We start from the raw sequence: 26,656 nt of genomic DNA, 5'->3' as shown, positions 1-26,656 counted from the left end.
TATGCATGCATAAGATACTGCATACACGTTACACATGCAGAAAATCACGAAAATACTCATGCAGCCAGCCCGTGTTCGCCGGTATTCGAAAGTTGGACCAAACTACCAGTGTTCACATGTTTTGATCGGGCTGCGCCCGCTTTATCCACGTATGCATCCAGAAGATACTGCATACACTATACACAACCGGAAAATCACGAAAACACCCATGCAGCCAGCCTGTTCGCCGGGATTCGAAACTTGACCTAACTACCAGTGTTTAGTGACTTTACCGCTCACCCGCTAAATGGGCCGTTGTAGAAAGTGTAATCGCGTAAATTTTCGCATTTATTATTCAAACAGTAGATTCGTTATTAAAATTCTTTTTACTTTATAAACTTCAATATGATCACACGCAAAACTGTATCAATATATACATTAATGAAATTAATAATTCATAATTAATTATAATAAGAAAGGTTTTCCTATACCATCTCCAAGAAAAAACATATTCAATTTAAATCCCTGAACGAAAAGAATTTTTTTTTTTTAGTGAAAATTTAAATTAGTAGTTTACATAGTAATTTCAACTTCTTCTTTAAATGTCTGCATAGAAAATTTTTTGAAATAACGTGGGAATTATCCTAACCTGAAATAAAAAAAAAATTGCATAAAGCAGCTGTTTATTTAAAATACTGTAGAACTTCAAGAACGTCAGCATTTAAATTTAATGTAATATAACAACTTTTACACAATATCGATAAAAGAAATAACGTGGCAATAACATATCGTGGTAATTATCCTAACCTGAAATAAAAAAAATTGCAAAAAGCAGCTATTTTATTTAAAATACCTATATTAACAAAATATTTTCAAACTACAGTGAGATAACATGCAATCGCGTGCTTTGTTTAACCTCAGAATATAACCTTGGTTTTTATCTGCGGCGATTCAAGAAACTCTTGCAACCGGAAAAATGAGCGCGAAAATTAGCGTATTCAGTTTTTTTTAATTAATATCTCAGCTGATTAAAGTCGTACGAAGATGAAAATGGTATCAATGGATTAAGAGAATTTTTTGCAATCCGGCAATACCTGTCTCGAATTCCAACTCAGCGCCGTTCCAAAGTTATTTGGAAAAAAAAGAATTTGACACGTGACCTTTTAACCAACACAAATCTCGAGCGGAAGCAATTGTCCCCCCCCCCCCCCCGGTGCTTTCGAAAAAGCAATTTTATCTCAGCTAATTCCGAGACTGTTGCCACTCCGAAAAATGAAATAGCGTTTTCGCAGTTTTTAATTAATAACTCCGCCAATTATTGTAGCACGAAGATGAAACCGGTATTGATGGATTCGTTGATTTTTTTCGAATACGGGGATATGCGTTTCGAATCGCAACTCGGAGCCGTTCCGGAGATATTCGAGAAAAACGATTTTGGCACGCGGCCAAATCCCTAAAACAGGAACATCCGTGAAAAAAGTGCAAAACGTAGGGAAATGTAGGGGAAAAATCAGTTTTTAATTAATATCTCGGCTAATTAAAGTCGCACGAAGATGCCGATGGTCAATCCGGCGAGCCACGGGCATTCCGCATCCAACGGTACCTTCCGCTAAGCTCTACACCCAGCCGTTCCGGAGGAGATTATGTTACAAACACACAGACAGACGCGCACAGATTTTAATAGTATAGACTAGCGGGCTGAAGCCCATTACTTCAGGGGATGGATGCCTTCGTGGTATTTGAAAGTTGGACCTAACTACCAGTGTACAGCAATTTTACATTTGCTGCGCCCGCTTTGTTAACGTATGCATGCAGAAGATACTACATGCGGAAAACCACGAAAACACACATGCAGCCAGCCCGCTCGCCGGGATTAGAAAGTTGGACCGAACTACCAGTGTTCAGAGATTTTACCGCTCAGCTGCTTGTACGAAGTGTAATCGCGAAGATTTTCGGGTGTGATATTCCAACAGTATACTCGTTGTTAAAATTCCTTTATTTAAATTCTTTTTGGTAAACTCCAACTGCTGTCTATATATTTTATACTTAACATCTCTTTTGTAATTATGTTTCATAACAGTAAATATATACTGGCATTTAAATGCCTTTAAAATAGTAGAAAACATTTAAAAGCGTTATGTTACAATTTTTTCATGCTCGGAAGTAATACTTTTAACTGCGAGCAAACCTTTGATCTTAGTCGTAACTGTAACTGCTTTCGGCGGCGTTTGTTTACATTTTTCAAGCGTGGGTTTTCGAGCTGATCAGTTTTCGTCAGTTATCTTTGTTTACCTTCTAAAAATGTTCTTCGAAGGGTCTTCTAAGACTCTTGATAATATTTTAGTCGTGAATTTGTTCTATTTTGATTATACTGGTAAATTTTTTTTTTTTACTTATGCTATCATAATGCATACTATTAGCAAGTAGTATCATAAACCCAAAGCATCAGCGGTTCTAAAATAAAACTCGTGCATGTGTGAAGAATATTCATGGCAGATGGTCATTTGTAGATGCTGTTACCGCAGAAAAAATTGCTGACACTTAAAATTTATCGGATATGACAAATGATAAAAGTCCAGCGTGAAAATCAATTGTGAATACAACTGCGAGTGTAAAGGCAGCTGAGTTGAAAACAACTTTTCAATCTACATCAAATTCTAATCAAAATTTGATTGAAAAGTGTTCCTATATTTTAATGAACAGCGAAATGTTTGTTGCATAATGCTACAACAGTTCTTCAGATGTAATATGAAAGGGAATGTTTGGCTATTGAACTCGTTTGCAAATTGTGTAAGAAGGTGTTAATTTTAAAAAATCAAAAATTGTAAAACCAAAACTTGCAGATTATAAAATTGCTGGTAAATAACAGAATGTTAAATAATAATATGTGCAATGCTATGGAAATTCTAAGAACAGATAACAATTATCAAAATATTTTGAATAATTAGGCAACGACCACAGGAAGTGTCATTTTTACTTCCGTGTGTAATGTAGTGGTGTAGCGTATTCAGCTACGGCAAAGCACTCGAGTGCAATCTGCCTAAGGGGAGGGATGCCTTCTTGTCGGCTTTTTAAAGGAAAGTGGCATGGGGAAAATAACAAAAACACCCATGCAGCCACCCCATTCACTGGGATTCGAGTGTTGGGTGTTTGTAAAAGACGCAACTTTGTGGAACAAACTCATTTGCTCATTACAGTCCTATCCCTCGAGTATATCAAATATCATGTGAATCATGCCCATGTCTTGCATCTGCTGCACACCTTGTTCCATCATTGTGTGGATATAGCTCATATTGTGTCAATAGTGTTGTATGTGTCCAATATCCCCTGTATATACATTTGAAAATATATATGTACATACATATAAACCAAATTAGTTAGTCGCCTGTTTTTATCGCATTCAAAATAAATAAATAACAGAAAATAATTTTTAAAATCTACCGAGTAAGTATTGCAGATGGGTGGGCTGCACCCACTCAATTCTTTGCTGGTGTCTAAAATAGTTTCTGTGTGAAATTTGTGGAAATATTTTGTATTTAAATCAAAAACAGAAAAATAATTTTAAATCTATGATTAAAATTGTTTTTCTCACTTTCATTATTATTAACACAAAACCGAAGGGACTGAAGAATTTTTTCGTGTTAAAGGATATTGGAAAAAAAAAAAAAAAAAAAAACATATTTTCAACAAAATTAAGTTTATTAGAGTACATTTTATTTGCACAGATATGCATATAGGCATGTATTTAATAAAAAATCAATGAAACAAAATCATCCACAAGAACTGCATTATTCATTTCGTTTTCTTTGTCGGAATCTGCATCAATGATATTTTTTTAGCTTTGAACAAACTCCAAAATATCCTTGTCTCCAATTATTTGGGGCTGTACACACATTATCATCAACTACTGCAACTGTTGTTCTTTGGATAACACAGTAGGGCAGCACACAGAAACTTTTCCAAACGTTTCATAAAATGTCAGTCGTGTGAACCCGTAAAATATTTTACTGTACCTATGTCTATAAAAGACACAACTTTGGGAAAGACATTACAGGCCTATCCCTTGAGTATATTAAATATCATGCAAAACAAAATATTTTATATGAATGAAATCAGTTATTGCGTCAATAGTTCAAAGAAAAACAGAAAATAATTTTTAAAATCTACCGAGTAAGTACGCCAGATGGGCGAGCTACAATCCGTATTTATCTGAAAAGAAATAATAATAATAATAATAATTTCTTAGTTATAAGTTTATATTAAACACAAAAACTTGAACAGAAAAAAAAAAAAAAATGTAAACAGAAAAAATTGGTGGGCTTTTGACGCCATAAACTGCCTGACACCTGGGGTCTCCTCTGCAACCTCATCGACCAGGGGGTTATTTTTTCTCCCAGGTATCAGCCCCTTCCCTGGTCTGCTGTTACAGAATCATAGACAAAATTGCATCACTATATATAAATATGTATATATATATATATTGATGCAATTGTATATACATATATACACACACGCACAATTAAGATATATATATATTTGTATGTGTTTACAAAAATGCAAGCAATGAATAAGAAAAATTATTTACAAAAATTTACATGTTCTATGTACACCTGAAAAGAAAAACATTTTAATTTGAATGAAATCATTTCTATATACACCTGAAAAAAAGTATTTACAAGTTCTATGTACATCTGAAAAGACAATAAATGTATAAAAACATTTTAATTTGAATCAAATCATTTCTATATACACCTGAAAAAGAAATATTTTTATGTGATTGAAATCAGTTCCATAAATACCTAAAAAAGAAAAATACATAAAATGTTTTAAAATTAATGAACGCAATTGTATGTAGACCTGAAAAGGAAAATTTATAAAAAATATTTACAACATTGAAAAAATAATACAGCTTCCGATTGCCTAACTACTACAAATTCCACTTTGTAACAACAGACATAAAAGCCGACTAATGCATAATTCTCAAACTGTTTCAGCTTCATCTTGACTTGCTTCAATTTATCCCAGTCATCCAAAAACCTCAAATCTTTTTCATTTTTGCTTTGGCTTGATTAACTTCATTTTGTGTTGCAAAAATCTCACTGTTTCAATGTCTCGAGTAACTTTTTTACTGCAGAACCTCCCTGTAAACAATATTTCTTGTGAATACTTTAGAACATGCGGGCATCAAATGGCCTTGCTTCTTGGTGTCTTTCACTAAAACACGAACATTCCTCATAGACGAACATCTTGAAAAAGCTATGTAAAGCATTCCATGACTGAAAACTGGTTGCGGTAAATAAATCCCAACTTTCTTAAGTGTCTGTCCCTGTGACTTATTAATAGTCATACAAAATGCAAGCCTGATGGGAAACTGTCTTCGCTTGAGCTGAAAGGGGAGGTTTGAATCTGATGGTGAAAGTTCAACACGTGGAATGAAAACTCTCGATCCAGCATTCTGTCCAGAGATGACTTCACAATCTAAAACGTTTGGCATAATTCTCTTCACAATGAGCCTTGTTCCGTTGCAGAGTCCAACCGATGGATGTAGATTTCGTAGAAGCATAACTATAACTCCAACTTTCAAATTCAGACGATGAGGTGGCATTCCAGAAGGTGTCAGGCTGTGGATGAAATCCAGCTGATACGTTTCTTGTTCTTCTTCGTCATCGCAAATAACCGAGTCTGCACTGTAGTGCGTGAAAACTTGACCTGGAAACGTGGAAAGAATTTCTTCATTAAGCTTCAGAGCTTCCTCGTTCTTTGGACATAAAATCGCTTTACTGGCCAAGTCTTGTAAGTCGAATTCATTACCGCAGCCAAACATTTCTTCTACTATCGATCTGTTGACCACACACAAAGATGGAATTTCGATAATGTCTTCGTCCAAGCCACTGTCATTTTTAAGACGACCATCTCCCAACTGCAGAAGCCATTCTGAAAATTCTTGTTCTTCCGGATTCAATCGCATTTTGGTGGAAAGCGTGCATTGTTTGAAATGTGGCCACAAAAAGGAGTTCCTGAGGCAGCTCTCGATCGCAGAAGTTCGGTTTCCATGTGCGACAACAGGTAATGTTTGTCTCCAGTCACCTCCTAAAACTAAGGTTTTACCGCCAAAAGGAACATCCAGTCCGGTCAAGTCTCTCAGCAATCTGTCGACAGCTTCCAAAGCGTAATGAGGCGTCATGGTGCATTCATCCCATATGAAACGTTTCGCAGTCTTCAAGTACCTTCCTTCAGCGCTATCTTGTCTCACACGGCACGAAGAATTTTCCAGAAGTGGAACGGGCAACTTGAAAGTAGAGTGTACAGTTCTTCCACCGGTCAACAGCACAGTAGCAATGCCTGTCCACGCAACGGGAATGGCAACGTGGCCCATTCCTCGAACAGCATGAAGGATCGTCCTAAAAAGGAAAGTTTATCCAGCTCCGGCAAACGCATTAACACAAAATGTCTTCGGTGTGTTAGGATTCTCATCTCGTACAGCTTCCAAAACCAAGTCGTAAACTAATTTCTGTTCAGGATTCAACATCCCGTTCAACACTTCGGCTTGTTCGTTTTCATACTGGACATCGAACTGCGGGACTTCGAGAGAAACAGCATCAGTCAATGTTGGTTGCGGGAGACCAAGAGAACATAGCGAAACATTGTGCACTTCTAACTGGTCTTCTATACTTCTCAGTGCAAGGCTGAAACTGTCTTCTAAGGAGTAAGATCTCGCAAAATCTTCAGAAAGGGACTCTTTGAATTCATTCCACAAAGCGACGGGTTCCGCAGGGTTGCAGAAAACACAGATGAAGCAAAAAAGCTGTCTTAGCTGCGGTGGCATTTGAAAAGCTGATGCTTCTGCCAGAGTATTTTTCCATTCTTCGTCGTCTTGCAGCAGATGCCTTGCACGGCAGGCTTCCTTGAACGTTGAATACTCCACACCTTCGTAAGTTCTTAAGTCGGCAAAACTCTTCGCTCCTTTAACGTGACACAGCAGCAACCTCAGATGGAAACGCTCAACATCTTTCGGGCTAACAGAATACATTCTTGAAATGATGTAATCTCCAAGTCTAACTCGTGTCTGCCAGGCATGATTCCTCCAGGTGAAATGTTTAGGAATTTCGGCATACAGGTAACCATTCGCTTCGGGAACTGTCCTGTTCAGTTCAAACCATCCGGTGAGCATGGTATTTTTCTCGGCAGCTCTCTGGAAAGCATTCCTTTCTTCGGATTCGGCAAAATAGACGGGCTGCAGGTTTTCCAAATGAACCGGTAGTCGTATGATGGAGTGCGACTTAGAATGCATTCTTTTTTCAAACAGCCTCCACGCTGCTTCAGGGGCAGACACGTATCTTGCATTTAAGAAGCATTTGATCTCGTCCCACATTAAAGTTCTATCTCCAGATTCTTCCAGAACAACTTTAGCTGCATCATGACCCTTGTACACGTATTTGAACAAATACTTCACCGATTTTATGGAGCTGCATACTTCAACGTTTATGTGGGCGTTGTACTTTTTCGATAAATACAGATTGTAAGGAACGACCCATCTGTTATCGATGGCATGACCCTTGATCACGATAAAGTTTCCATCGTCCCTTCTTCTGTAGAGTGGGTAGCCATTCACGTTCTCTTTAGTTTCTGCCTGAAACGGTTTCGGAAATCCTTTCGAACATACACCATCACTCATGCAGGGGGAGTTTCTATTCAGTTCACCGCAGGGTCCGTGAATCATCGATGACTTCACAATGTTGTGTAGCTCCGGATGTCGAGTAGCATCTGGAAGTTCAGCACACACCAGCGAGTCGATGCACTCTGCATCTCTTATTTTGTCTTCTTCCGCTAAAAACAACAAAAGGTGCATATGAGGCAATCCTCTCTTCTGAAATTCGATGACGTGTATATCTGCAATGGTCGCACCTAAGATGTGATTCTTTGTCAAATCTTGCATCAAAGCCGTTTTCTTCAGGTCAAATACCCTCGAAACGATGTCCGGGCGATCGTGAGCCTTCTGTCCTGGGAATAAGTTTTCTGTTATTTCCGGCCATTTAGGGTTGCACGTGAAAGTCAAAAACAGATCCGGTTTACCAAAGTCGCGCACAACGGCCATCGAGTCCTGATAGTTTTGCTGCATGCAGCGAGGGCTTCCTATAAACGTTGACGGAAGTATAACCGGTATTCCAGGGCGGACGCCCGTCTCTTGACCAACTCTGTAAATGCGATCGGCAAGACCCATGTAAGTTTCCACTCTCAGATTCGTCTGATGGCTCCGGAGGTACGCAATCCTGTTGCCTTCAACTTTTACGTATGCATCCACGAGATACTGCTGAAACAATTTCCGGCCATACAAAATCGGGTTGTAGCAATCTCGTCGTACGGACACCCTGTGACTGTAAAACTGTAACTCTGTGTATTGCTGTCCGACTCTGAATCCTTGCTCGCCGTGAGGAAAGAAAAGTACGTACGTCATGGGTTCCAAGTTGGGATTTAAGGTACTGATGTTGATGAGACCGCCACCTCTCGGATGGATCACGATGTCTCGGTTCGATGGAGGAGCGCCGTCCGTACTCTTGAAGACAACTGCAACTTCATTTTCTTTCGGAGCATTGTAACGTCCCCTGTGCTCGCCTGCAGCAACACTTTCACCCTTGATGTACATGCGGATATCCGCAGCAGTTTCGGCACCTTGCTCTCGTACAGTTTCTTCTTCGAATTCCTTCAGCATCTTGTAGGCTTCCGCATATGGATTAACGTTCCTTAAAACTGTGTCCAACTGTCTCAGGAGTTCGGCGTTCAGGGCAACATTTCCAAATATGTTCATTCTCTGCCTGAGGGCTTGATCCAAATCTAAAATGTACAGCTGAGCATACTGTTCTTGACCGGGATGAGGCGGATGAAGGTGGCTCGTTCGATGATATATGGCACCGTGAATCCTGAAGCAGTAGGGACCCGAACCCGAAGGCATTTCTATATTGGCACCCAATGAAGCAAAACTGAGCAGGCAGTTGTAAGTACGTATGTTGGCAAAAAACTCTTCAGAAAACGGGTGGTTCCCATTCATTAAATTGTGCCATTCTTCTGGATATCTTCTTTCAGCTTCGGCAATTTTCCCATTGTTACAGCAGTGCATGTATCTTCCTCTTGCATTCCTTTCTCCCGTAAAGAACAATCCGTTGCAGAGATCGCAGGAAGCTTCCATTGAACCGGCGCTGTGTTGCTCAACATAAACTTCGAGTCCACATCTTCCTGCATTGTGAAGAGTGCTGCGTGAACGTTGTGCTGCATTCATGCGTAGCCTGTCTTCTCGTACGGACATTGTTTCTTCGGATAGGACTTGTCTGTGGCGTGCAGCGTCTCGGTTCTTCGTGTAGCAGCGTCCTCTTCCGACTCTTCCGCTCGAACTTGACGATGACGATGAGAGTCCAGTCTGAGCCTCCTACTGGTTTCTTCTTCACTTTCTTGAGCACGCAAATTTTCTTGACATTGGGATTGCCTGCTGAGTCTCCTAATGGTTTCTTGTTCCGTTTCTGCAGCACGTAAATTTTCTTGATGTTGAGCTTTCCTGCCGAGTCTCGTAGCGGTTTCTTCTTCCGTTTCTTGAGCGCGTAGGTTTGCTTGCCGACGCGCTTGCGTGCTCAGTCTCGCAGCAGTTTCTTCTTCATTTTCTGCAGCTCGCCATAAACTCTGTGCTTCAGCTCTTCGTCTTCTTGATGCATCTCCTGTAATGCCTCTTTTCCGTTTCGGCATTTCAGTACGTTAAAAAAAGCACTACTAAAATATTAACTCGACTCAAAAAATTGACTACGCAGATGAAAGAAAAAAATTGCTCATTAAACCAATACTGCTGGAAAAAAAATTAATGCATTCTATATGTATACAACACAAATTTTAAAATAATCCTAGACTAAATGAAAAATTTTCCACTTAAGAGCAAATTAATTTTAAAAAATCAAAAATGTAAAACAAAAACTTCCCTGTTAAAAAATTGCTGGCAAATAAGAAATAATATGGGTAATATTATGAAAAATTCCAAGCACAGATAAAAATTATGAAAATATTTCTAATAATTAGGTCAATCTGAGAACAATGCACATAAACAGAAAATGAAAACCTAAACACAAAATAAATAAAAGGTATAAATACAAATATAAATTAGGAACTTCTGAAATCAATTCTGAAATTCAAATAACAAAATAACAAATCTAATAAAATATAGAACATTCGATCGCCTTAAAACGATAATTGTTATCGCACACAAGAAAATGTCAAAAATATAAAATGTAAATGCAATTTATCGACCAACAATAACAGAAATATAAAACACGAATGAATAGATCTTTAAAAAAATACAAAATAATACATTAAATATATAAAAAGAGTCACCAAGTTAATGTTCCGAAGAATTCTCAAGTTCTAAACTAACAGGAGCATATAAAAGTCTAAAATACTACTTTAAATTACTAAAACTACAAATATAAATGCAAAAAACAATCAAATATCCTGTAAAAAGAAATAAAGATTAAGTGCAATGAGTAATAATAAGAATATTTACGAAATTTGAAATGCTGGAAAAAATTGCGACGGTCTCCTTCCAAATCCAAAATTCGTAAATAAATTTTTTGTTGCCAAACCAGGAAACTAAACTTTTGATTCTATTTGATCTGTTGCCAGACCGGGAAACAAAACTTTTTATTTTATCTATGACGTCATTTACTCGACTTATCAAGGGCATAAACCAATCTACATTCACCTAACGACAACTAAATGAAGAGAATGTTTCTATTTTTAGTTTTATTTTAGCTTTTCAGTTTATTCCTTTAAGTTATTTTAATTTTTTATTCTTAGTTTGTTAGTGGCGAACGGCCTTGGCGTTCCCATAGCATTTTTATCTCCGACGACTGCCGAGACTGTTGCCACTCGGAAGACTGAGTGCCGAAATTATTGTTTTCGCAGTTTTTAATTAATAACTCCGCGAATTATTGTCGTACGAAGATGGGACCGGTATCGATGGATTTGTTGATTTTTTTCGAATCCGGAGATATGCGTTTCGAATTCCAACTCGGCGCCGTTCCTAAGTTATTCGAGAAAAACGAATTTGGCACTAGGCCAAATCCCTAAAACAGAGAAAACGGGTGAAAGAAAGTGCAAAACGTAGGGAAACATAGGGGAAAAAGCAGTTTTTAATTAATATCTCGGCTAATTACAGTCGCACGAAGATGCCGATGGTCAATATGGCGAGCCACGGGAATTCTGAATCCAACGGTACCTTCCGCTAAGCTCTACACCCAGCCGTTCTTGAGAAGATGATGTTACAAACACACAAACAGACAGAGGCACACAGATTTTAATAGTATAGACTAGCGGGCAAGCCCGCCAGCTGAGCGGGCTGAAGCCCGCTGTTATTTGCCTTTATTCGAAAGTTGGACAGCCCGTTCGTCGGAATCGAACCGAACTACCAGTGTTCAGCGGTTTTTAGCTGGCTGCTCCCTCTTTGTTCATGTATGCATCCAGAAGATACTAAATATACTATATACATGCGGAAAATCACGAAACCACACATGCGTCTAGCCTGCTCGCCGGGACTCGTAAGTTGGACCGAACTACCAGTGTTCAGCTTTCTTGCGCGGGCTGCGCCCACTTTATTCACTTATGCATGCAGAAGACATTGCATATACGATACACATGCGTAAAACCACAAAAACACCCGTGTAGCCTGCCTGCTCGCCGGGATTCGAAAGTTGGACCGAACTACCAGTGTTCATCGGTTTTGGGCTGAATGCGCCCGCTTTATGCACATATGTATCTAGAAGACACTGCATACACGACACACATGCGGAAAATCATGAAAACACCCATGCAACAGCCTGTTCGCCGGACTCGTATGTTGGAGCGAACTACCAGTGTTCAGTTTTCTTGCGCCCGCTTTATTCATTTATGCACCTAGAAGACACTGCATACACGATACAGATGTGTAAAATCACAAAAACACCCGTGTAACCTACCTGCTCGCCGTGACTCGAAAGTTGGATCTACTACCAGTGTTCAGCGGTTTTGAGAGGGCTGCGCCCTCTTTACTCATGTATGCATCCAGAAGATACTGAATATACTATATACATCCGGAAAATCACGAAAGCACCCATGCAGCCAGCCCGTTCGTCGGGATTCGAAAGTTGGACCGAACTACCAGTGTTCAGTGACTTTGACGCCCGCTTTTTTCACTTTTGCATACAGAAGACATTGCATACACGATACACATGCGTAAAATCACAAAAACACCCGTGTAGCCTGCCTGCTCGCTGGGATTCGAAAGTGGGACCGAACTACCAGTGTTCATCGGTTTTGGGCGGGCTGCGCCCGCTTTATGCACATATGTAACCAGAAGACACTGCATACACAATACACGTATGGAAAACCATGAAAACACCCATGCAACCAGCCTGCTCGCCGGGACTCGTAAGTTGGAGCGAACTACCAGTGTTCAGCTTTCTTGCTCGGGCTACGCCCGCTTTATTCATTTATGTATCTAGAAGATACTGCATACACGATACAGATGTGTAAAATCACAAAAACACCCGTGTAAACTGCCTGCTGGCTGAGATTTGAAAGTTGGACCGAACTACCAGTGTTCAGCGGTTTTTAGCGGGCTGCGCACTCTTTATTCATGTATGCATCCAGAAGATACTGAATATACTATATACATGCGGAAAATCACGAAATCACGCATGCAGCCAGCCCGTTCGCCGGGGTTCGAAAATTGCACCGAACTACCAGTATTCAGTGACTTTGACGCCCGCTTTATTCACTTATGCATGCAGAAGACATTGCATAAACATTACACATGCGTAAAATCACAAAAACACCCGTGTAGCCTGCCTGCTCGCCGGGATTCAAAAGTTGGACCGAACTACCAGTGTTCATCGGTTTTTCATCGAAAACACCCATGGAGCCAGACCGTTTTCCGGGATTTCAAGTCCGTAAGTTAATTAGAAGAAAAGTTATTAATTTTTAAATATGAATAGATCTTTAAAAAATAGGAAGCAAAACATTAAATAATTTTAGCTTTCTTGCTCAGCGACTCAGCCGCTAATGGGCCATTGTACGAAATATAATCACGAATATTTTCCGGTTTATTATTCCAAGAGTAGATTCGTTATGAAAATTCATTTTTTTTTAAACTGTGAGAGAATCCGCACAAATTTACAACAAAATCGTTTCACAAGAATATACGTAAATTCAATTTAAATAATTCTCTTGCACCATTGCTGCAAGGAGTGACATTTGAGTTTAACAAATATTCTCTATTCGTATAAAGCTAATATTCAATTAAATTTTAATTAAGAAATTTTAATTCTAAAAAAAATAAAAATAATTATTATTGCTGCCAACTAATTTACAATATCATTTAAATTCAAAAAGGATATGTAAATTAAGTCTACGTATCTAAAACCGTGAAAAATATATTATTCGATAAAAATAATTTATTATTCAAAAAATAATAACATATTTAAAAAAACATCGCTTTCAGGTTTATTTAATTAATATCTCAGCTAATTAAAGTTGCACAATTTCAAGAACGTCATCATTTAAATTTAATGTAATATCACGACTTTTACACAATATCAATAAAAGAAATAACGTGGAAATAACCTATCGTGGCAATTATCCCAACCAGACATAAAAAAATTGCAAAAAGCAGCAGTTTATTTAAAATACCTACATTAACGAAATATTTTCAAAATATAGTGAGTTAACATGCTATCGCATGCTTTATTTAACTTCAGAATATTAACCTTGATTTTTATCTCCGATTCAAGAAACTGTTGCAATCGGAAAAATGAGCGCGAAAATTGGCGTTTTCACAGTTTTTAATTAATATCTCAGCTGATTAAAGTCGTACGAAGATGAGAATGGTATCAATGCGTTCCGAGAATTTTTTCGAATCCGGCGATACCTGTCTCGAATTCCAAATCAGTGCCGTTCCATAGATATTTGGAAAAAAAGAAATTGACACGTGACCTTTCGCCAGCACAAATCTGAAACGGAAGCAATTGCCCCCCCCCGGCGCTTTCAAAAAAGCAATTTTATCTCAGCTAATTCCGAGACAGTTGCCACTCCGAAAAATGAAATAACGTTTTCGCAGTTTTTAATTAATAACTCCGCCGATTATTGTCGTACGAAGATGGGACCGGTATCGATGGACTCGTTGATTTTTTTGACATCCGGAGATATGCGTTTCGAATTCCAACTCGGCGCCGTTCCGGAGATATTCGAGAAGAACGAATTTGGCAAGTAGCCAAATCCCTAAAACAGGGAAAACTCGAGTAAGAAAGTGAAAAACGTAGGGAAAGTAGGGAGAAAATTAGTTTTTAATTAATATCTCGGCCAATTATAATCGCACGAAGATGCCAATGGTCAAAATGGCTTCCCACGGACATTCCGAATCCAACGGTACCTTCCGCTAAGCTCTGCACCCAGCCGTTCTGGAGAAGATGATGTTACAAACAAACAAACAAACAAACAGACGCACACAGATTTTAATAGTATAGACTATGTACATCATACCAGCTATAGCATCGTATAATAAATTTATAATTATTAATGCGAAAAGAGTGAATATGCATCCAGTAGTTTTTTATCCTAGATTTTCATTTTATGTGTACACGTACAGCTAGTCATTCTTAGCCGAATTTGTGTCTCATGCCAAACATATGCAATACTCTTATTTTTTTGTATGCAAAATTGGTCTTTATGTAGATGGAACAACAGTTCCATTTGTGGTGTGTACGTTGCAATCTGTTTTCACGTAAAATACAAGAAAATTGCACATTTTTGCACGTTAAATATCTTATTGTAAAAGATCAATATCTGGTTAACCCTCTTGCTAGATATCCTGTGATTTCCACGAGCAACGTAGAAGTAGCAAAACCCATGATTTCAGAACAGATTCAAAACAGATGGTGTTAATTGTCCATATTTCTGCAAAATATACAAGCATGTTTTGCACCATTTTGTGTATTCTTCCCAAAGCTCAAAGATGTCTGTAATTCAGCTTTCAATCCCGTGAGGACATTTTACTAACCATGTATCCCCAAATCTCATCAAGAAAGACCATTGCAGACAGTGTGCTGTTTGTTGCTAAAAAAAACTGCAACTGGCAAAAAAGTTCACAAAGAAATCCAAATTCGGTGCTAAGATTGCAAGGTAGGATTTTGCCTCGAGCCTTGTTTCGAAGTTTATCATACTAAACTTTATTTCTAATAAATATTTTGCATATTTGCATATCTACATTTTACCTTTGTATTTCGTAAAATAAATCACAATTTAACCAAGATTAATTTTCAGAATTTTGCTTTTATGAGATTGTTCTTCAGTTTCAGTTTTCCAAACTTTATTTATGATCTAATTCTATATTTAAGGAAAAAAGGAAAAAATCTCTTTTACAAAAAAATTTTGTATATTTTAACTCAAAATATATGTAGATTTGAAATATGTAATAAAAAAGTATGCAGTTTTTGAACCTATTTTTATAAAAAAAAAAAAAAGTTATGCATTGTTTATGTCAGTATCCTCCGGTGAATGTTAGCATTCACATAGTAGCTTGGTGAATGTTTGAAATATTTTCTAATTATCATTGTTTCACACACGTAAGCTAATACTGACATTCTGCGTGCACTAATGGTGAATGTTGAATAAAACATTTTTGTTACGTTAAGACAAAAATGCAACTTTTTAAGTCATACTTTATTATTAAAACATATGACAAAATAGGGAGAAGCTTAAGTTACAACGCATGTAAATAAACTGTTGAACCTAAAATGAACAGTACATACTAAGTCAAAAAAGAAAATAGTATAAATCATAAATTATGCAATTAACAGTATATGTTCTTATGTATTACAACTTAAACTGTTGACACTTTGAACTGCACAAGATTTCCTAGTGTTTAGGACTGTATTTAGGCGTTGAACACTTTTTTGCTATTATAGTGCATATAGCCTTGCTTCTCGAATTAATTGAAACTCCTTTTCTGAGCAACATTTCTTGAGAAGAAATTTCATCTATGAAATTAACTTTTTTTTTAACTGATTATGGGTATAAAGTTGCTTGTGGGTTTGTTAATTTATAAAAGTCAGAGTTTCTATTTCAACAACTACCACCAGCACATTTCGGTGACTAAGGTTAACATCAGGGACTTCTATTTGTATGATATCACTAGTTTGAGCAGGAGGAAGTTTTCAAGTTCATATCATTTTGTTGCGTGCAGTAGAAGATTCTCTTTTATAGCTGCTGTTTTTATAGAAATAAACTCCTGTTGTTCAATCAGAGTTTGATATGAAGACATGGGAGGTTGCAGCTCCTCTTTAATTTTTTTCTTTTCTGATAGGTTTTTAGTATAATCACTTGCTCAGATTTCCTTCAAAAATATTAATTTCTTCAAGCTGTTTTTCGATTTCAGTATTTCTGATTTGCTCATTAGGAAAATATGATGATACTTCTTATTTTTGGATGAAGTCCAAACAGGGTATCATAAGGATTTTGGAATATTCCTTCATTCCATGCTCTGCATATTCTAATTAGCTCTTTTATTCGAGCCTTGTATTTACTGATAACCCTTTCCATAAACTATCTTAAAATCTTTCCAGATAGCACATAGTTCACTTGATTTCTGAATCCTCTGCCATTATCTGAATGTAATATAGCTAGGGCACCAAACGTTAAAAATATTTAAAGAATGTGTACGCTACTTCTTCAGCTATCATAATATTTTAAAGGTTGTAACTTCATTAAATAACCTTATTAAACAATCTTCATTGCATAATCTTGATATGCCATTATGAACTTATTTTCCCATCCCTGTGTGACTGCAGGTCTATCAGATCGACTTAACATCTTGAATTTAACTCCGAACTGACCATTGGTTTCACAACAGTACCTTTTTTTTAGGTGCACTCTGTTTCATTTGGCATTGTTTACATAAATTTATAACTTTAGAACTTCATATGTAATAGTTATTGTATTTAATTTGTAATTCTTTAAGCATACTTGTTCCTTCCCCATGGCCTATTCTGGTTTCAGTTTCAATTAATACACTGAACTATTCATTAATGTTAACATAAAACAGTATACTGATTTCTCCGATTTTTAATGGCACAGATTAACTTCTCTACCTGGTTAATTTTTAAAATATCAAATTATTTAATTGTGTAGTCCAAAGGTGTGCTGCACTTAGCTTTAGCAGAAATTACATTAGAACATGTAATACGTACTTTTCTCAACTAAAAACAACTGTTTTCTCATTTATTTGCAATCAGTGCATGCAACTTTAAAATTAAAAAATAACAGTTAGCCAGCCAAAATATTCCTCAGCCCCACATTTTAAAAAAGTACTCAAATTTTGGGAATCCAAAATAATAATTCTCTTATTTTTTAATGAAGGCTAAAAAAATTCTCATTTAATTTAAGATGAAAAATAAGTTCGAAATAGGGATGTCCAATATTCGAAATGATCTAAAATCCGGACCTCAAAACCACCAACAACGTTTTTCTCGTAGGCTTTACGTATGCGCATCTGATTCCCTCCTTCGCACATAGTAAAACATCTGGAGAGTTCCGATTCTTAATTTAACTTTGACACTAAATAATACCTTGTTATTGAAAAAAGAATCATTTTAGCATAAATTTGTAGGATCAATAATTTGGCTCCGTTGCTGCATATCTGCTTAGCACACATCTCAAACCAAAATATTCTACATAGATATATTGTTGATCTGATGCCAACGTGGGGAATCATTATTTATTATACTTTCCTTTCATCACCGCATGTTTATCAACACATGGAAACTTGAATAATGACTCGTGTAGCAATGCCTAAACATCATCTTTTTTTTTTTTTTTTTTTTTTAGTAATTGAACAATAAAGGAGTATGGTAACCTTTTATGTTGACTTTATGTTTGGCGATGATTACAGATTTAAGTTGAATGCACTAAAAAATGCTGATGAGGAAACATTTAACAAAAAATTTTTTCCATATGCTAAAATTAGATTTTGTTGATAATACTCATAAACCCAAAGATTACATTTAGTGCTATTTGAATTAAGAATAACTGATTTGTTATTCACATAAACCCAAAACCAGCGCCAGGACTCATATGGCCGCACCAGGTTGCAGAATTTAGGACTCACATAGACTGTATCAGGTGGTAAGATATCTAGCACCGGCCTTCAATAAGCCTTAAGCATGTGCAAGAAATAGACATAGGTATAATAAATAACTAAACTAATATAATTCAGGCTTAATTATCTCAGCGTGCAATAGAAGCAAGATAAAATTTAACAGAACAACTTGTTGTTAGTTGCCAAGCTCATCATGATGCATAGCCAAATATGTATAGTAAATGATAGCTAAACTTGATGATGATAGCTGCAAATTTTATTTTGATACTTCATTATTTCATAAATCACAATTTCATATTTTGAATTTTATAATTTCTACATGCCATCTTACTAGACTTAAACTGATGATCTAATATCCGGAAAAATCCGGAATCGCCGAAGTCCCAACGAGTCTGGATTTCGGACTTTGTACTGTAGCGCAGTATTCCAGGTGGCTTTAATATGGTCTAATTATATTAAATGGCTTTTTTCATTCATAGTAAAATTTGAATAGGAAGCTAATTGCATCCCCTAAAATCTTTGTTAGAAATAATTGATTTACTTTTGATAAATTGATTGCTTACACCATATAAACACTTCTTTAGAATAGGGAATACAGGTAACTCTCGACTCTCGCGCATAATTGGTTCCCGAAAGTGTGTGCAAATTGTTGAATTGTTTGAAAGTAGAGAAATGTAAAAGGATATGAACCAAAAACTGTGTTTTAAAATATTTCTATATCAATATGTATACATAATGTAGTTAATGAGGCATGTTTAAAGTGCTTTCAAATATTAGTTGAATGTGACTTAATAAACACTTCTATAACATATTGTTTCCTTCTCAAGCACCCTGTGTACTTGAGATATGGGTTCTCCATTGAGGTCGCATTCTTCCATGACAGTCAAAAATATGTCAAGATGTATGAAGGCATCATACATATTTTTAATTGTTCAAAGTATGAATGTTTTTATGAGCATCTTCCTAACTTTCATTGTGTATTTCATTATTGTTCTGGTGTTGCTCAATTGAATATTCATTTGACCAGAAATACTGAAAAAGGCTCAGTAAACTTATTAACATCTTCGTTGCTCACTATCAAGTTTAGTTCATGCATTAGGTTAACAATTTCATCTGTTATAGCTTCTGGTGTTTCACCAAAATTTATAAAATCACTCCATCATTTGTAAGCATGATTGTTTCCAGGAACCTTTCATTTTCAACTCATTTTATTTCAGCAAATGAGTCTCTGGTGCTAGTTATTGCTTTTCATATATTATAATTCTTCTAAAAATATCTTAATGCAGGCTCACCTTCCCTATTAGATACTGTGATGGCCTGATTCATTATTATCCTCATATAGTATCGTTTAAACGTAGCTATCATTGTTTGATCATTCATTATTATCCTCATACAGTATCGTTTAAACGTAGCTATCATTGTTTGATTGGCTGTATGAGGCAAGCTGTATTGAGAGGAAGAAAAAGATTTATTTCTGGTGTAAACTCAGCAGAGTTTTGGGCATTCTGGAGTATTGCATAATAATACTTCAAATTGCAAATATTAATTTTTATAATATAGCATAACTGTCTTAGAAAATGAAAAGTTAGCCTATCTTTAAATATCAACCTAGTAACACAGACATTTTTATTTGATTTCCAAATGACTGGAAGCAATTCTTTATCTTTCCCTTTCAGTGCTCATGGATTTTCCGATTGGTAAGCTAACAATGGCTTCAATTTAAATCATCAGCTAAGTTTCCACCAAGAAGCAATGCCAGTCGCCTTTGGGCAGTTTTATGTCCAGGGCAACTGATTCTTCTTTAGAAAAAATTCCAAAATTAACTTGTCTTCTCTACCTTGAATATTTGACTAAGAGAAAATTCTCCATCTACAGTAATTTTGGACAATGAGAAAATAAATGATTTTGCAATATCAACTGATTCTCCACTGAATTTAATATTATGCAAATAATATATTATTTTTAATTTGGTGAACAAGCTATTAGTTGCTTAAAACACTGTGTTTTTAATCTGCATTTAATCTAGTCTTTCCAGTCTTCATGTAAACTAAGAGCCTTAGCTTGAGTAATCGAAAAATTCTTAGGGACATTATTTTGATGTTGATCACCAATCAATGATGCCAAAGACCTTTCTTTTTCATCCATCACTATGCTGTGTCTTTAGAAATAATCTTTGAAGAAATATTTCTCAATTTTCAATGTATTCCTTAATTTTACTATTATTTTTCAAAATTTAACATATTGTAGATCTGTTTACATCATACAAATGTCCAACTCAAGCAAAAGATTCTCTATTTTCAGAACATTGAATTATTTCTATCTTTGTCTCAATCGTATGAAGTTTATGATAAATGACTCCTTAATTTATTTTTATTCGTATGGATAGTGCTGTTTTTCACTCATGTTTATCAATTTAACGCCAACGTTGGAAGCGATCGCTTTCTTGGCAAACTATGTATCTCGTGAGCGCCATTCAGGCAGCTGAGGTAGAGTCCATTTTTGCAGCTTCTATCAGATTGTCTTTTAGAAAGGCAGAGCAAATTTCCATCAACTTTGATTTGCATGTTGAACAAAAGAAAATGCCTTCCCATTCTCATATAAAACAAAATGAGTTTAATCCTAGTATATGGTACACGCGGGATTTGGCGACATTATGATGAGCAGTAAATGGGTCATTTTGGTGTTAGCGACAATTTTCAAAACCATTCCAAGGCCGTACCGTATACTAGCATTTTACCACAAAATCTTTTTTTTTTTTTTTTTTTTTTTTTTTTTTTTTTTTTTTTTTTTTTTTAATAATTGCCTTTTGTTATTTTGCAGTAAAACGAAACAACAGTAATCAGTCGTTAAGTCATGATTAATCATGACTTAATCAGTTATTAAGTCATTAATCAGTCATTAAGACTGATCACTCAGTCATTAATAAGTCATTAAGTCATTTATCCCAAAATTGATTTATTATTAGTTAATAATGCTTTAAAATTTTAGACAATTTTTCTGTCATACTCCTGAAACTAATTCTAGCAGTATGACGACATACCATCGCAAAATTCAATGCATATATTGTTTGTTTATGTATGTTGCTAAATAAATATAAAATACCCGAATTTATTTTAAAATATCATTAAATAGATTTCTTTCTTTCGCTTAGCTGCAAAATGTCTGCAAAAAAAGACATTTTTTACTCAATCTTCAGTGGAGAAAACAACTCCCATTATATTAATGCTTTAGGGATTACATAGATATATAAAAGACATATGTAATTGTCAGATTTTTGTGTTTTTAAATAGCACCACAGTTAATGTACCTTTCAGCACAGCCAACACGTACTAGGCAGATAGACTGAAATTTTCTTAAAACACACCTGGAAAAGTCAGGGAATTTCATTCTCCTGTTTGAATGGCAATCCTGAACAAATAAATTGGCGAAATACACAACACATTGACATATGGCATACTGCAAGACTGAATCTATTTTGACCTCTTGCTCGGAATAACACAGTAGTGATTATGATTTTGAAAAGTCCACCAGTTTTGTAGAAAGTAATGTGTCTGTGACATATGTTACCCCACTCCTTACCTTGTCATGGCCGTGAATGCCTCTTGCTGACGAGACTGGGGGGGGGGGGACACAGATGGAATGGGTAAGCCAAAAACAGTTAACACGCTAGTAAATTTTTTCATTAGTGCTAAAAATCTTTAAAAAATTGAATTTTTTAAAATGTGCAGAATAGCAAATTGTGTGAAAGTCGAGGACTGCCTGTATGATAATAACAAATTAAGAATGTTTACTTGCTCTTAAGTTGGGAAATAAAGAACTGCATACTCTGAAAGCTGTAGAATTCTACAGATAAAATATCTTATGGAATTTCAATATATTTAATGTTATAAAATTTTTATGTTTAAAAATATGTCTTATTTATTACAGAGTTCAATAACCCTTTGCAGTAATATGTATTATATCTAGTTTTCATTACTAAGAGGTTATCTGTGTGTAAACAGTTAATTTTTGCAGTTTAAATATTTAATACTGACACATGTAATTTGCGATTTTTATGAAATTCCATGTATGGCATTTATGCTGCTATGTGGTGTTTTAAATTTATGTAGAATTACTTTTTGTTATATTGTATTTTTCTCTCTTTCTAGGTTTATGCTCAAAATCTATGTTTGTTAGCCAAGTGTTTCCTTGATCACAAAACTCTGTATTATGATACTGACCCGTTTTTGTTTTATGTTATGACAGAATTAGATAATAGTGGATTTCATATTGTTGGATACTTTTCAAAGGTTAGTGTGATAACATTTTGTGTCATGCAGGTGACTAGCAAAAGTACACATTTTTCCTTACCATAACGTAATGTTCTTTTCAAGAAAGTGTATACAAAACATTACTACTTTTTTTTTTTTTTTTTTTTTTTTTTTTTTTTTTTTTTTGTGGTGGTGGTGGTGGCGGAGTAAGTATGCAGTATTTAAACTTTAAATCTGTATGTAATCTGTAATGTAGTAAATCTGTATTGCTAACTGAGAAATTTTGTTCACTATAAAAAAACAAAATTGTTTTGTGACTTTTGTTTCACTTTTTGCGATTGCATTTTGATACAAACAGGTTGAAGTCATTTTTAGGTTATAGATTGACATTTACTCATATTCCCAGCCCCTCACAGCTTTGCTCACTCTAAAATGAGTAGTTTTCGTTGTAAAATGAAGTTAGATTTAATTATAGCGTATTAATTATTTCAACTTGTAAAAGTTGTTTAGCAAAAGTTAAGCAAGTTTGTGGAATTAGCCATATTGGGAGTGGGGCTGAAATTTGCATCCATTTTTTGGTAGGTAAAATTGTACATTTACTTATTTTGAGTTTAAACAACTTTTACATACACTGAAGCTTCTGAAAAAAAAATATATATATAGGTTATAGGTCCTGAGTGCATGCTGTTATTGTTATTTCTTTGATGTCTGTGTTTCCGTTTCAGTGCTGATGTACTTAGTTATTTTTGCAGCAAGAAATATTTTGTAAATTTCTAGTCTTATTTTTAAATATCCAAACAATGCACATGTATTTTATTGACTGAAACAATATATTTTTGTTTCAAACAAATAATTTCTATGTTCCATTGACATTCAAGATAAAATTAACATCTTTCAAGCAGTCTGTTTTCAAAATATTACTAATTCTTATAGTTCTATTATAGGGAAAATGCATAGTATTGTCTTGCAATGCCAAGATTTTTAAAAATTCAATGCTTATTTGGAATATAATAATCATAAAAAGAATCAGAGAAAATATATTTAATTATTGTTAAATATTTTTTCTGGATATTAACCTTGTAAGAATTAAATATATTTCTTATCATATTCTGAGTATGTATTGTTTTGATCCACACACAGAGCATGAACACTAATAATTTTAAATGTTGGAATTACTTTATTTCAAGTTCTGTTTCTAATAGAAATTATATTTTTAAATGTATAAATCGTACATGTTTTTTTTTTTTTTTTTTTTTTTTTTTTTTTTTAATTTATTTATTTATTTATTTATTTTAGGAAAAAGAATCTACTGAGGATTATAATGTAGCTTGTATTTTAACACTTCCTCCATACCAGAGAAAAGGATATGGAAAAATGCTTATAGAATTCAGTAAGTTTGCAGGTGATGAAATGAAATATGATTTATGTTTTAATAATTAGTTCATGATGCAGGGGATACTTCAATTATTTTTGAATGGATATTTGTAACTTCAGATTTAGCACAAAATCCATTTAAAGAGCAATGAATTTTGAAATAATTGTTTGAAAATTGCTGATTTAAATACATTCCCTCTACATTTAATCTGTCTTAGGTTATGAGCTTTCAAAATTTGAAGGTAAAACTGGTTCTCCGGAGAAACCCCTTTCAGACTTAGGTCTACTCTCCTATAGAAGTTACTGGTCTGAAACCATTTTAGAAATTCTAGTCAATGTTAAACCACTGGAAACAGGAGAAAGACCTCAGATAACAATTCAGTAAGTAATTTATAACATCTTTTTTTTTTTTTTTTTTTTTTTTTTATAAATTTTTGTTTCTGTGTAAATTTTTTAAAATCTAATTTAAAGTAGGCAAAAATAATTATGTGATAAATGTATAGCATATTTCAGTAAACCTTCCTATGTACTGCGCTAATTGTTTAGATACATTTCAAGATGCACATTTATACACTTGAACACACTAGGTCAAATATTATTGAACATTTAAATAGAATTTAATTAATATTAAATGGAAAGTTGAAGAGGTTGTTTAAGTAAGACATATGGATTTAGCTGCTATTCTTGAAACTTCAATCTTAATAATCACTTTATGTCTCTGTGTATAAACTAATAATAAGCATAAAAATATGCACAGAAATATGATATTGCACAAACGTGTGTATAAGTTGTTATTTGCAGTACTGTGTTTATTTCAGTTTCAATTTTTATTTTATAAATTTCTCTTTTAATATCTTTCAGAGAAATATCGGAGCAAACAAGTATAAAAAAGGAAGATGTGATATCCACGCTACAGTACCTTAATTTGATTCATTACTACAAAGGACAATATATTATTACTTTGACCAAAGAAGTACTAGAGGCATATCATAGAGCTGCTGCAAAGCGAATAATACGTATAGATTCACAAGCATTACACTGGACTCCAAAAGATTGGTCAAAAAGAGGAAAATGGTGATCTATATGCATTAAAATAGTACAAATTCCAAAATGTTAAGAGTTAACTGACAAATGTAACATTACATAACAACTGTAACATGAACTTAGACCGGCTGAAAATTGCTGTCTTCAAAGTGCCATAATCGGATTTTATTGTTATGGTTTGTATATATTGTATCTTTGTTATTTTGTGATGTTAATTAATAGTGAAAGTGATATACATGTGCTGTACTAATTTATTGTTACCTTAAGTTGAACATTAAATCTAGTTCTGTGTTTTTTTAGTGTTTATTCCAACTATTTGGATAAGACTTTTGCAAAATTATATTTGATATTTTTCTGTTTCGCCGGCGCAAATCTCGCCTACCAGATATTTATTATTGTGATATTTTGTCAGCATACACATAAAAAATTTTAACAAATCTTAGTTCTAAATTTTTTTTTATTTTGGAGGCATAAATATTTTAATATAATTTAAAATTTTTTCAAATGTGTCCTTTTGCCACATGTATCCCGCGTTGTTTTTGTGCTTCGTAAACATACTTTCATCCACTTCAACGATCATACCAGGTCGTTGTTGACATTTAAGTAAAGAATCCACACAAACCTCTCACATGTAGCTATTCCAATTCACAACTGTTCCGTGATTGATTTGCAACTGCTTTTCACACTATTTAACTGAAATTAATTCTTTATTTTATCCATAAATAAATCTTACACACTTCAAGAAACTCAGTCTCAATGACTCAAACCATATACCTTTCCGTATACTTCTTTTACTGCGACAAGTTGAAAGGTTGCAGCACCATTGAATTTCGTCTTCGAAACATAATTTCATTTCATGATTATTATCACAAATAGTAATGTTAGGCAAAACGCCTTTCGCTTGAAAGAATCTGACAAATTCTTCCTCAGTCCTGGGCAAATCCCAAATTTTCATTAATTTTTTGACATATTTGTAAAAAGATGTTAATTTAAGAATTTAATATGTTTTCATGGTACAACATCTTGATACGTCGGTTCATATCATATGATCCCAAATGATCTCATCTCACATAAACTACACTACAAAAATCTGATTCTCTCAGTAATTATCTACATTAATTTCAAGTTAAATCTTAGTATGGAATACAAGTTTAAATGCAAGAATTATTTCAATATTATAATTAAAAATTCTATGTAACTGTATGCCAATATTGAAAGAAACAATCAATCTGATAAAAAATAGCAGTGACTTGTTTTGAAAATATGTCGTGAAAGGTTATCAGTGAGGATATTCGGTTTGGCATTGGTTGTACCATTTTCGGCGACTTTATCACTTGTGCTGGCGAAATGGAAAATTGCCCCGGCCAAACGGAAAAGTACCTTATATTTTGATATTAACTGAGTAAATATATATCTAGCCTTTAATTATAAACCTAATCATAAATCATATCACTATGTAAATTCTTTCCAAAAAAGAAAGAAATGATTTTGGAAACAAATGTTTTCAAACTGTTAAAAGGCCCCCCTTTAATCTTCTGAATTAATTAACTTACATTAGTTAGCTTGTATCAAGAAACTAATAGTTGAATAAAATAATATATGGAAAGCCAACACTTAATCTTCTAAAATTTCAGTTGTGAGGATAATTTTATTTTTATGAGAAATGCATTTGAATCAACTTCCCTCTGATTTAATCTGTTAGCAGTAGCTTTTCTTTTAAATAAACTGAAATTACCTTAGCTTTTATTTTTAACAACAGAAAAATTATGTGTTCAGAAAATACTAAGTATGCGAGCACTGTACACGTTTTGATTGAAATAATGTTTTTTGGAGTGCTGTTAAGAATTTG

At 34.7% G+C, this 26,656-nt stretch overlaps 1 protein-coding gene across 2 annotated transcripts in view; it reads left to right on the top strand.

Annotated features, from left to right (window-relative positions):
- Nucleotides 1–25,102, top strand: part of Tip60 (Histone acetyltransferase Tip60) — a 118,534-nt gene extending 93,432 nt beyond the window's left edge. For both annotated transcript variants that reach the window (XM_085815052.1, XM_085815051.1), the window contains 4 exons: nt 22,288–22,428; nt 23,686–23,779; nt 23,982–24,144; nt 24,625–25,102. In XM_085815052.1, the coding sequence (XP_085671178.1) occupies nt 22,288–22,428; nt 23,686–23,779; nt 23,982–24,144; nt 24,625–24,841 (615 nt within the window). In that variant the 3' untranslated portion in view covers nt 24,842–25,102. The remainder of the gene's footprint in view (nt 1–22,287; nt 22,429–23,685; nt 23,780–23,981; nt 24,145–24,624) is intronic.
- Nucleotides 25,103–26,656: the final 1,554 nt, after the last annotated feature.

Source organism: Stegodyphus dumicola, chromosome 4 (genome assembly GCF_044657685.1).
Source record: "Stegodyphus dumicola isolate Sdum_Otavi_A_Nest chromosome 4, ASM4465768v1".
NCBI classification, from domain to species: domain Eukaryota; kingdom Metazoa; phylum Arthropoda; class Arachnida; order Araneae; family Eresidae; genus Stegodyphus; species Stegodyphus dumicola.
This window is presented reverse-complemented; position numbering and strand designations above follow the sequence as displayed.